This window comes from Sus scrofa, chromosome 8, assembly GCF_054392235.1.
Source record: "Sus scrofa isolate SSC_HxYL_T2T_F1_AM1 chromosome 8, Sscrofa_HxYL_maternal_Yorkshire_Landrace_v2.0, whole genome shotgun sequence".
NCBI lineage: Eukaryota > Metazoa > Chordata > Mammalia > Artiodactyla > Suidae > Sus > Sus scrofa.
In genome coordinates, this window is record NC_139390.1 from 6595253 (window position 1) to 6608353 (window position 13101).

Below are 13101 nucleotides of genomic sequence, written 5' to 3' on the forward strand. Positions count from 1 at the left end.
CACTAGCATCCGGGACTGATTTAACATCGCTTCCTCCGCAAGTCTTCTCAAAAGCAGCCTGTTCCTATTCTTGGTACCCCGTGTCCCCTCTGTCTTAGTACTTTGTGTTACATCAGAACTGCAGTCTCCATTAGACTGTGGGCACTGGCTCACTTTTTTTTATCCCCATTGCTGAGCGTAGTGCTTCGTACACAGCAAGTGCTCAATAACTGAAAAGGTGAACGGTAGTTTCTGGTTTAAGGCAGTTGTAACCATTCTAAGGAGCTGACATAAGAACTGGCCCCTGTAAGGACTATTGACGATCCGTTTCAGAGAGAGTTTAATCTCAACATAAATGTGCAAAACTAATTAGAATGAACTCCTGAGAATGAGGTTATAACTTTTAAAAAATCTGCTTACCATAAAAACTTGATTATTCACACATTGACTGCAGAAGTAAAACCCTCTTTATCTGAATTGAGGCCAAGTCCTTTTTTAATTAATTTATAAGACAACTTCCCTCCAGGCCAAAATTGGGCTCATGCCGCCCATATACTTTTACTCACAAGATTTCTCTTAATATGTTGAAATTATCATTACACTGGCAAAGGGACCTGGCTAAAAGAAGTAATTATGAGAAAGCTACAAAGATCACGTGAAAGGATACAAAGTAATAAAAATGAAGATTTAAATTCTGGTATAGTTGTCTCAAAAAAATCAAATCAGAATTATTTTTTGGAAAAGCATTCTTCTCCTGAAGGTTTACTTACATGAACAGGGGGATTAGCAGTGATTTTAGGGAAAGAAAAGCTTAACTTTTTAGGTCAGGATTTTCTAGTCTTTATAACCAGACAAGAACTCGCGTCTTTACCCTCTGGCCCAGTTACTCTAAAATACCCAGTGTTCCCTGACTCTGTGTCATGTTTTAGGCACTCATTAGGGATGAGTGCCCCCAAATGTCCCTCTCCCTGCCAGATAGCTCCCTGGGGGGCTGCCCCCGTTGCACATGTTGGTGATGGTAGCAAATATTCACATGGAAACTCTGAAGGACAGACTGGAAAGGGTTCCATGTGAATAGAATGAACTGGGGGAAGGAGACCGGGTCTCTCTTCCTATCACGATTTCAAGCTGCTCATATTTCAAGGCTCGGATCAAATGACTGAGAGTTTGTTCATTTCCATCCTTTTAACCCATGCCTGCTGAGAACTTTTTAGATAAAGGCACTGTGCCAGGTGCCGGGGCTGACGTGGTCCCTGTCTTCATGGTGATGTTATATATTATATATATACTGATTGCTTTGCGCCAGGCACTGTGCATGTCTGTGTCTGTGTATGTATATGTGAATATGTGTATATATGTGTGCATATGTATTTGAGATGCTGTGTATGCCTGTGTATATTTGTTTGCATGTGTATGTGTATGTATATATGTGTATATGTGTATGCACATATGTGCATGTGTATATGAGTGTTATGTGTATATGTGTATATATTTGTATATGTATTTGAGATGCTGTGTATGCGTTTGCACGTGTATATGCATGTGTATATGTGTATATATGCATATTGTATATGTTTGTGTATACGTTTATGCATGTATATGTGCATATCTGTGCATGTGTATGCATGTGTATGTATGCATGTATGTGTATATATGTGTGTATATGTATATGTATTTGAGATGCTGTGTGTGCATGTGTAAATGTGTTTGCATGTATATATGTGTATATATGTGTATGCATGTGTGTATGTATGGGTGTGTATGTGTGTACGTACATGTTGTGTATGCATGTTTTATATGTGTATGTATGCACATGTGTATGTTATGTGAATATGTGTATATACGTGTAAATGTGTGTATGTATATATTGTGCATACATTTGTATATGTGTATGTATGTGTATATACTATCATAAAAGCTGTGAGATTTGATGGATAAGATAAAGGCTCAGAGAAGGTAAGTAACTGGCCCGAGGGATAGAGCTCATAAAGTTGAAACCATTAAAATGAGGATTTGAATATTAAGTTTGCAAGGTTATCTTAACAATTAAATGTCATTCATGCATTCATGTCATCTTCCCTCAGAAAGACCTTCCTTGACTGGCCTGCTTTCATTGTTTTATCAAAGTCCTCATCACTCGACATATTGTCTATATATCTATGATGTATCCATTTGTTGATCACAGGTCCCCTCCCACTGGGTGTAAGTGTCGTGAGAGCAGGGCCGTGGTGGTTGATTGATGCGGACCAGAGCCCATGACTGTGTCTGGCCCATGGAGGCATCCCACATAGTTTTCGTGAAGGAATTTGCAGTGAATGATTAAAGCACTCAGCTTGGTGTCTGTGTCAAGAGAAAGTATGCGGTATTTCACCCCTCTTCTTGCTCTCCCAAGCTCTGTCGGCTGTCTTCTGTGTGAATGGAATCACTTGGTAAAATGCGTTGTTTCCTTTTCTCGTCAATATTTAACAGAAGCCCTCAGGTTAAACAGGTGAATAATTTGAACATAATGCCCAAGGAAGAGTGTGTGATAAAGGGTCAAAAGCATGTTCACACTAATAAATGTGATACGAATTTTAAAAAAGAATAGCGAAATCTCTTTTTTTTAAAACAAAATTGTGATTGAAAAGGTCATACCCAGTTTTGGCGAGAATTCTATGAGGTGGAAACTCCAACACAGACTTTCTGGGAGGGTAAATTAAAATGATTTTTGAGGAAGTAATTTTATAACATATGCCAAAACCCTTTAAAGTGTTTCCCCCGAATGGTTAAGTAAAATAATTTAAAAATCTAATGATGAGGAATGATATATCTATAAAGATTATGCTTATTAATGCTTCTTTTTTTTATCACATGGGAGATTGTTCTGTGACCAGAACTTAATGTAAAAATGGAAGAAAACCAGGTACATGCTATCCAACAAGCACGCCCTTGCGTGAAATACATTTGCACAGAAAACATTGGCGTAAAATGCACCAAAATGGTCTGACTGATAGCACTGCAACCCCAGGCATGATTAATCTGTATTTTATGCAGTCCTGCCTTAAGAAAATTAAACATTTCCAAAAGTGTTACTAAAAATAAAATTCTATATGTGTTTAGAACACTTGCATTTACAAAATGTTTTCCCAAGGTTATCTTTTGTGGTCTCAACAGCTTTTTGAAGTACGCGTGGCAGGGATTTTTTTATTCCTGTTTTGTGGATGAATTTACAAATCTCAGAGAGGTTGTTTGACTTAGGGTCATCCATTGGTATCTGCAGGGGATTGGGTCCAGGACTCCCTGCAAATATCAAAATCCATGGATTCCCAGGGCCTTTATAGGAAATGGCATAGTCAGTCTTTGGAAAGAACCTACACACATCCTCCTGTGTACAGGTGACCCTTGAATGGCATGGGTTTGAACTCTGCGGGTCTACTTAGATTTTTTTTCGCTAAGTACTACCTACTGACCACACAATCCTTGGCTGGTTGAATCCACAGATGCAGAATCGCATACAGGGAGGGCTGACATAAAGTTATATGCAGATTTTCTCTTTTTAAAATTTTTTGTCTTTTTTGTCTTTTAGGGCTGCACCTGCGGCATATGGAGGTTCCCAGGCTAGGGGTCCAATCAGAACTGTAGCCTTCGGCCTAGACCAGAGCCACAGCAACACGGGATCTGTGCTGTGTCTGTGACCTACACTACAGTTCACGGCAATGCCAGATCCTTAACCCACTGAGTGAGGCCAGGGATTGAACCCATGTTCTCATGGATGCCAGTTGGGTTCTCTAACTGCTGAGCCACAACGGGAACTCCTATATGGAGATTACCAACTGCCCAGAGAGCTGGCACCCCTAACTCCAGGGTTGTGCAAGGGTCAGCTGGACTTTAGATCATTTCTAGATTACTTATGATACCTAATACAATGCAAATGCTATGTAAATAGTTGTAAATACAATGTAAATACTATGTAAATAGTTGCTGGCATGGGGCAAATTCAGCTTTTGCTTTTTGGGACTTTCTGGAATTTAAAAAAAATCCTCGGTTGCTTGAATCTACATTTGGGGAACTGGCAGATACGCAGGGTTGACTGTACTTATTGCTACATAATTAGCAGTTGGAATCATGGGGCCTAAAGTCTAGGCAAAATGATATGTTATCAAAAAGATTGCATTTAAATTCTGCTTCCGGAGAACAGGATGAGCCTCAGATGAGGTGCAGGTAAAAGTCCTTAGCCTGATGCCTGACTCACAGAAAATCTTCAACGAATGTTAGTTCTTCTCCTTTCTAGATGCTTATTCTAAAGGATCGTGGTCCCGTGAGCTGAATCCCTCTGTACCTCACTGAGCTTGCCCTGCTCATCACCTAATAAGATGCCTTGGGAATGGGAGGTGGAGAAGCTCCTGGCTGCTAGGAAGTGCCTTATACATGTTTGATCCACATGGTCAAGGATTTCCTCACCCTCTTTCATTTTTTTTCTTTCTTTTCTATGCACACACCAAATATTTGTTAACATTTACCAAATGCCAGACCAGAAGACAAGCCTCAACAAATCAGTGATAGGCATCATCACAATTAAGTTAGAAATTAATGACAAAGAAAAAAAAGACTAGAAATTTTTCTTACATATGAATTTTCAAAAAAATATATAACGTCATGTGCCCAAACATACCATACCTATTAGCAAACTGAAACGAGCAAGGTATAAAGAAATAGCAAATAGAGCATGAATAAAGATTATCTTGAAATACAAAATTGGTTTAACATAAGAAAATCAGCTAATGAGTATCGCCAGAATAATAAATTCCAGATTATAAAGTCAGTTATAATCTCAACAAATGCAAGGAATACGTCCTGTAAAATTCAAGAAGCCTTTACTCACTTCTTCCAGCCTCGTCCATGTGTTCCACGTTTGCCCGTGTGTGGGGATAGAAGTCTTGGGGTCTAAGGAAAGGGGTGTGTCCATCATACCCTTAAAATAGCGTGTATCTGTGAAAAGGGAAAAATTTAAAGGCATACTTTACATGGACTCGGCACGTGACGATTTACAGAATACTTGCACATCTACAGATTCATTGAGTCATCACAATGTGGATAGGAGACAAGTCATTCTACTTCCACTTAGATGAAGAGACGGAGGCTCAAAGTGGAGCCATCACTCCTCTTGGCTGATACCTGTAAACGCCAAAGTCTGGACCTGAACAGTCTTCATTCGCGTATTTGCTCAGGGAATCCTCATCATTCAAGGCGTGGGCTGTGTCAGGCCCTTTGAACATCTTCCTAGATCTCACCCCCACCCTGCCCCGCACACCACTCCTGGCTCTCCTTTCTGTATTATATACTTAATATATATAGTGTATTTAACCATATGCTTCACGTAATTATATACATTTTATACTTTACTTTTTCTGTCATACTTATTTGTTTGTCTGTTTCTGCCACTAGATCATGACCTTCCTGAGAACATGGGTTGTGCTTTGGGTGTCTTTACGTCACTTGACCAATCCGAGCATGGAAACTGGCACATAGTAGATGCTTGTTGAGTGAATGAGCAAAAGAGTAGAGTTATTATTTATAAGGTGCGTCTCCCCTCAATAGCTTCATCTCAGTAGGTCAGGTTCTCCGAAGTCACAAGTGATTTTTCGCTTCCCTTCCTTCCACGTGCTTTACTACAGGTTCAGGGAACTTACTGAAGCTGCCCAAGGCAGCTCTTTCCAGTTAGAAAGAGGCAAAGGTGGGATGAAATAAGATCTTCTTTCTCTTAAAAAGCTTGGCTTTGCTGCCTTACCCTAGTGCTAATCATATGCGGGCTCCTGGAAGAACAAACCACTCGTGTTAGAAACTCGTCCCTTTTACTCTCCTCTGTGCAACTCTGTCTTAATAGGAATATTGACTGGCTTCCTGCCTGTCCATCATCTGCCTTGCTCAGCAGCTGCTTCTAGGATTCAAGATGACCATGATGATAGTAATAACCAAAGGTCACAGAGCTCTGCCTCTGTCCCGAGTCCTCTGGTGAGAACTCAATATGCATCATGCATGTAATCTTCCAAAGAACTCTCCGGGGGTAAGTTCTATTATCATGAACCTGATTTTCAGGTAGAGGAACTCACTCTCAGATGCTTGCCTAAGGTCATATATTTAATAAGCCATGGAGGCAGGATTTTCGCCTGTTTAATTCGGAATCTGCATCTTTAGTCACTATGCAATATTGCAGATGGACATGCATTTTCAGATTTCAGGCCCCAAATGTTACCTGCATATTCAGATTCCTTTATAGGCCTGGCTGGTAAAATTTTCATTGATTGCCATGCCTCTGCCACCTGAAGCTCTGGGTCTTCGTAGTCATCATCTTTATGGCCTTTTGCTCCATCCAGTTCTGCAGCAAAGTTCCTTTCCTAAGGAGGGAACATCTGAGTGAGTCAAGAGAAGGTACAGTAATAACAGAGATTATAGGCTACGGCAGTGATATAGACCTCTTAGCTCAGAGGTTAAGATTTAAGCATCTGGGATTGAGACAGTTAAATTCTTGTGGTGGGCAGAATTCTAACCATGTCTCCAGAGTGATGTCAGCATCTTGGTTGGTAGAGATGTTTCTTCCCTTCAATCTACAATTAGTAAAACATAACTCAACAAAGCTTCCTTTGCCCAACACACCAGGACTCCAGAAGGATCCACATGTTTGCACATCTGAAGGTGAGTAGCCTGGAACACATAGAGGGGGTAGAACCAGGGGGACAGTAGAGGTGGTGCCCATAATCATGGCCCCCAGAAAACCTGGCAGCAGCAGAGGTGGTGCACATAACTCTTATTTCCCTGGCTGCAGTGGTGCCCTCAGCCATAAGGAACTGGCTTGCAGCAGCATCTTAGCCTGATCCTCATCCCTCTAGCCGTACCTGTGACTCTGGCACCCCCTGCCCTTGGCAGTAGGGCTTGCCACTCTAGCTCCCCGTCTCTTGCTACAGTGACAGTGTCCATTACTCAGGTGATGCTGGACACAAAGATGGCAGTGGCAGCAGTGACACTGGCAGAAGCAAGGCACCAGTGACCTCAGAGGCATAAGCATCCATGACAAGGGCACCGGTGACAATGCTGGTAGAGGCAGTGCAGGGTAGAAAGTGCTGATTCTCAAATATAACTAGAGGCAGCTCAGGCAACAAAACCCCCAAAACCATAGCAGAACCTACTGAAAAACAAAAGAAAGACCTCAAATTACCAATCTGTGGAATTGTTAGAATCAGAGTAAATAAATCTTTACCTAAACAAGAGAAGTGCTTACTACTTCAAAGGCACTGGTAGGGGAACAATTCACCAAGCACCATGAAAAACCGTGGTAACATAGTATCACAAAAAGGATGTAACACTTATCCAGAAATAAACATAAAGTTATAGCAGATTGTGATCCAACTGATAGAGAATTCAAAATAGGTATCTTGAAGAAACTCAATGAGCTGTAATAAAACTCAGAAAGCAATTCAATAAGCTTAGGAATAAAACCAATGAACAGAAGGAATATTTTACCAAAGAGACCAAAACTCTAAAAAAAGAACCAAACAGGAATTCTGGAGCTTAAACAACTCAATAAATGAGATGAAAAATATATTAAAAAGCATTGGAAGGCGTTCCCATTATGGCTCAGTGCTAACGAACCCAACTAGTATCCATGAGGGTGGGGGTTCGACCTCTGGCCTTTCTCAGTGGGTTAAGGATCCAGTGTTGCCATGAGCTGTGGTGTAGGTTGCAGACGTGGCTCACATCTGGCATTGCTATGGCTGTGGGGTAGGCTGGAAGCTGCAGCTCTGATTTGACCCCTAGCTTGGGAACCACCATATTCCACAGATGTGGCCCTAAAAAAAAGGAAAAAAGAAGATAGAAATTTAAAAATGATTCAGATGGAAGAGGAGGGAGAATGAGACTTAGAGAAATGAAGAAATTCTATGAGAACAACCTTACTCCACTGGAAAAAAAGCAACAGAAGAATAGTGGGTATTCTGGGAGGGAAGCGAGAGAAGGGAGCAGAGAGCTTATTCAAAGAAATAATAGCTGAGAACTTCCCAAACCCGAGGAAGGAACTAGATATACAAGTCCATGAATCTAAGAGAACACTTAATTAATGTAAAAAGACCTTCTCCAAAACACATTATATCAAATCCATCGAAAGTCAATGACAAAGAATTTTCAAAGCAGTCAGGGAAAAAAAAGACAGTAAGCTACAAAGATACTCCCATTAGGCTATCAGCATATTTCTCAGCCAAAACTCTACAGGCAGGAGAGAGAGGAAGGACATACTCAAAATACTAAAAGATAAAAACTATCAGCTAAAAATTGTCTGTCCAGAAAAGTTATCTTTCAGATATAAAGGGGAAATAAAGCCTTTCCTGGACGAACAAAAGCTGAGGGAGGCGGTCACCACTAGATCTGCCTTCCAATCAGTGTTGAAAGGAGCTCTTCTACCTGAAACAAAAAGCTAAAAGTACACAACTTGAGTAAGTTTATAAATAGACAGAATCAGAAAACTGCAACTCTATGTCAGAGAAGGTTGTTAAGTAATTACAGCATAAAAGTTAAAGTGAAAACCATTGAAAATAACGATCGCTACTTAAATTTGGTTATGAACTCACAACGTAGAAAAGGATAATTTGTGGCAACAAAAACTAAAAGGGGGCAAAGAAAAGAATGCAACCTGTAGAGACAAATGAACATGAGATGCTATCAGCAGAAAAAGGACCACTTTATCTATGAGACATTTGATACAAACCTCATGGTAACCACAAAAGAAAAATCTAGAGCAGAGACATGAAACATTAAAAAAAGAGGAAACTGAGAAAAACATCATAGAAAACTGCCAAAATAAAATGGGAGACAGAAACACAAGAAAAAAGAAACAGTGGAGATAACCAGAAAAAAAAGATAAAACGGCAGGATGGAGTCCTCATATTCAATCATCACCCTAAATGTAAATGGATTGAATTCACCTGTTAAAAGACAGACTGGCTAGATGGATTAAAAAAAAATAGACCCAGGTATAAAATAAAAGAGGAGAAATTGAAAAATACCACAGGGAGTGTGGGGTTAGTAGATGCAAACTATTATATTTGGAATCGATAAGCATGAGATCCTACTGTATAGCACAGGGAACTATATCCAGTCCTTGAGATAAAACATGATGGAAGATAAGATGAGAAAAAGAATGTATTTATATACATATGTATACACACACACACACACACACACACACACACACACACACACACATATATATGAGGCTGAGTCACTTTGCTGTACAGCAGAAATTGGCACAGCCTTGTAAATCAACTACACTTTAACAAAAACAATAAAAGGAATACTACAGAAATACAAAAGATTATAAGACTAGTGTGACTATCTATAAGTCAATATATTGGATAACCAAGAAGAAATGGATATAAAATCTTAGAATTATACAACCTTCCAAGACTGAATCATGAAGAAACATAATGGAATCCCCTCAAGGAGATTGAAATAGTAATCAAAAAACCTTTCAAAATACAAAAGTCCAGGATCAGAGGAACCCACTGGTGAATTCTGCCTAACAAAGAAGATTTAATAAGAGCCTCCTCAAACTCTGCCAAAAAATCAAAGAGAAGGGCATACTAACTCATTTTACAAGGCTTGCATAGCTTTGATACCAAAACCAGGCACAGAGAACACACCCAAAAACAAAAATCACAGGCCCAAATCACTGATGAACATATATATACAAAAATCCTCAACAAAAAATTAGCAAGTCAAGTACAGCAATACATTAGAAGAATTGTACACTATAATCAAATGTAAATGGATTGAATTCACCAATTAAAAGACACAAAACGGTAAGATTTATTCCAGAGAGGCAAGGATGGGTGAATCTGCAAATCATTCAACACTATGCATCACAGTAACGAAATGAAGGATGAAAAATATCCCATGATGATTTCAATAGAGGCAGAAAGAGCATTGGATAAGATGCAACATCGCTTTATGATAAAAAACTCTCAATAAAGTGGGTAGAGAAGGAACGTACCTGAACATAGACCTTAACACCATAAAGGCCATATTGACAAAGGCACAGCCAGCGTCCTACTCAAGCAGAAGTGTTTAACTACTGAGACAAGGAATGAAAAACTTTTAGGAAAATGTGTGCTGGTCAGCACTCAATAAATACTGGCTGTAAATGTGATGATGACTGCTACTGTAATAACAACTACGATTAAAGAAAGTCTGAGATAAGGGAGGGCCTTCTCTCCTCTTAAAGTCTGCCTAGCTTCTGTTAGGTACTTTATATGTGCGCAGTGCTTTAGGCACTCTTATTGTATAAGCAGAAAAAGTGAATAAAGCCGTGATTTTATTACAACGTAGGAACCTGGAATTATCAGATGGGGTTCAACTTAAATTCTAGGTCTGCATTATTCTCCTGCTCGAATATATTTAGACAAGCTGCTTACTAGTCCCAAGTGTATGACTTTTTCTATCATCACTCTGAAGTAGTTTGGTAAAAGCAAAGACTAGTTACCTTATGAGCCCAATTTCCAGCTAAGCAACAAATATGCTAGTTAAAATTATTCGAATTATGTACATATAATTTAATAACTAGATTTGTATAAGATATCTGATTTCATGTCATACATTTAAAATTTTCTTTAGTCATTAAAATTCTTTGTAGGTATTATTCATGGCATCATAATATGAATATATCATAATAGAGCCAAAGTTTCTCTACTGTTGACTATTTAGCATGATCCCAGCATGTTGCCCTTTAAAATATATTATTATAAAATGTGAGTGTTTAAATACTAGTCCAAATTTTAGATGAATTCTTTAAACTCCTCCCAACCACAGAATTGCAGGGCCAGAGAAAATGGACATTTTTATATTTCTTAGTTGATCTTATGCAATGGCTCTCCAAAGAGTGTCTCACAATTTAAAATTTCACCGTGAGTGACAGGAAGTACTTTTCTAACGCATCTTTGCCAGGACCATGTGTTGGTATTTTCACCTTATTCGGTCTTTGCAATGGTGATTGTGAGTTGATTTTATCTTCATTTTATAGCTGAGGAATTGAAACAGTATTTTTTACCTTTCTCGATATTAATGCCTTAGTCTTTATTTATTGATCAAGTTTTACTGAGAAATAATTGCCACATCACTGTCTAAATTTAAGGCATACAGTATGATGATTTGATTTACATGTCTTGTAGGAATATAGCTTTCTATCCAAGAATTGAAATTCTTTTTCTCTGCTGGGAAATTACATCATTGAGCAAAGTATATATTTTTTTTTTTCCAATTCTCCAAGTACCTTGACAAAAGCCACTTACTTTGTAATATTAGAGACTGACAAAATAGGTCAAGAAAGCCGCCAACTTACATAATCGAGAAGAGGCTCATGAATCGTCCGGTACTGGCCTGCCAACAAAAACAGACCCAAATGTTATGGAAAAATATTGCAAAGACGATGGGGCCTTTGTTCTTCTCCAGAAATCTCGTGCTTATTTCGGTTAGTTTTTCTTTGACTGTAATTGCTCAGAATGCAGTGTATAATTCCATAGTTCGCATTCTCTCTGTTGCTCTTACATAACAGGGGCAGTGGGAAAGGGAGGAAGGAAATCAAATCCCAACCAAGAAGGCGCACTCTTTCTACAGCAGGTTCCCCTTCTCCATGAAAGAGACACAAGGTTGGAAGGAACCCCGCCCCCAATCGGTTGCACTCAAAGTGATGACTCTGGAGCCAGGTGCGCTTCCCCCGCCCCCAGCACACAGTTACCTTTGCAATAACCTGGCCATATGATGTCTTCTTGAATAGACTCTATATATTTTGAGAGAATGGGCCGTTCTAGTCATCTATCTATTCATCTCTTCCTGGGTTCAGGCCCCGGGGCCCAATATTGACCCAATGAGTTCTTGATGGGTGTTTGTTGCATAAACGTTGTTCAGATAAGGTTTCTCAACCCTCACCTCCCTCCTTTGGGCTTGTTTTACGAAAGAGTGCCCGAAGGTCATTTGTGCAGTCGGTGTTCTATGTTTTACATGTCACTCTCCAATTACAGAAAACCAGCAAAGAATTGCTCCCATGACCTGCAGGTTTTTTGCTTCCTCACAGGCTGAATTTTCCCAAGTTGCAGTATAGTTTTCATACTGTGAGTCAGCATTAGGAACATTATAGGCAGACAATGTTCTTCTCACATTCTCTTGTGTATTAGAATTAGCACATATGTGAGAAGTTTCCAGCAGGTCTCAGAACCAGAAGCTGCACACTTCATAGGAGTTGGTTTGCTTTGACTTAATGGAAAACATCAATCCCATAAGAGATCGTATTTCCCGTCTTCCTTTGGCTGCTAAGACACTCAGGGCAAATTTCTGGCTTGTGTCCAAGTCATGGAGGGGACCATGGTGTGACAAGGATTTCTGTCCTTCGGTCTGGCTTCAATATATTCTTTTTCTTTTTCTTTTTTTGTCTTTTTAGGTCCACTCCTGTGGCATTTGGAAGTTCCCAGGCTAGGGGTCAAATGGGAACTGCAGCTGCTGGCCTACGCCACAACCCGGCAATGCAGGATCTAAGCCACGTCTCTATCCAACACCACAGCTCATGGCAATGGCGGATCCTTTAACCCACTGAGCAAGGCCAGGGATCGAACCTGCATCCTCATGGATACTAGTCGGGTTCATTACCGATGAGCCATGATGGGAACTCCTTGGCTTCAACATATTCTTAAACTTTGTTCTTTCACCCCGAATTCTCTTACCATACCAAAATACACAACTAACAGCTGTGATTTGGGGCCAACATGCCCAAGTCTTCTGCAGGGTGTAATGTGTAAGTTAATGAAAGTTTGGCTCAGTGGAAACGCGGTTCTCTGGAATCACAGCATGGGGGAATTGTTAAGTAGATAAGGAGCCAGAAGAAGCAGAATCCTGTCTGCACCTGCCACCAGCTCTAATCCATCCTGGTGGTAGGACTAGAGTGGCTGCTTCCTTTGGGCATGGATGACATCTTTCTGTCCCAGCACAGTTACACCCCTACCAAGATCCCCTGCAGAAAAACCCACAGGTCTTCTAGCCCTTTGGAGTAGAAATCTGTCCTCTCTCATGTGTTGCATTAAATGAATAAAGTCACCCATTAAAAACCAG

The 13101-nt window shown here is 39.9% G+C and overlaps 1 protein-coding gene across 4 annotated transcripts in view; it reads right to left on the reverse strand.

Moving 5' to 3' along the window:
• Nucleotides 1-13101, reverse strand: part of CLNK (cytokine dependent hematopoietic cell linker) — a 206379-nt gene that overhangs the window by 58289 nt on the left and 134989 nt on the right. For all 4 annotated transcript variants that reach the window (XM_021101017.2, XM_084973845.1, XM_084973844.1 and 1 more), the window contains exons 5-7: nucleotides 11342-11379; nucleotides 6212-6353; nucleotides 4841-4947 (exon numbers count right to left, since the gene is read on the reverse strand). In XM_021101017.2, the coding sequence (XP_020956676.1) occupies nucleotides 4841-4947; nucleotides 6212-6353; nucleotides 11342-11379 (287 nt within the window). The remainder of the gene's footprint in view (nucleotides 1-4840; nucleotides 4948-6211; nucleotides 6354-11341; nucleotides 11380-13101) is intronic.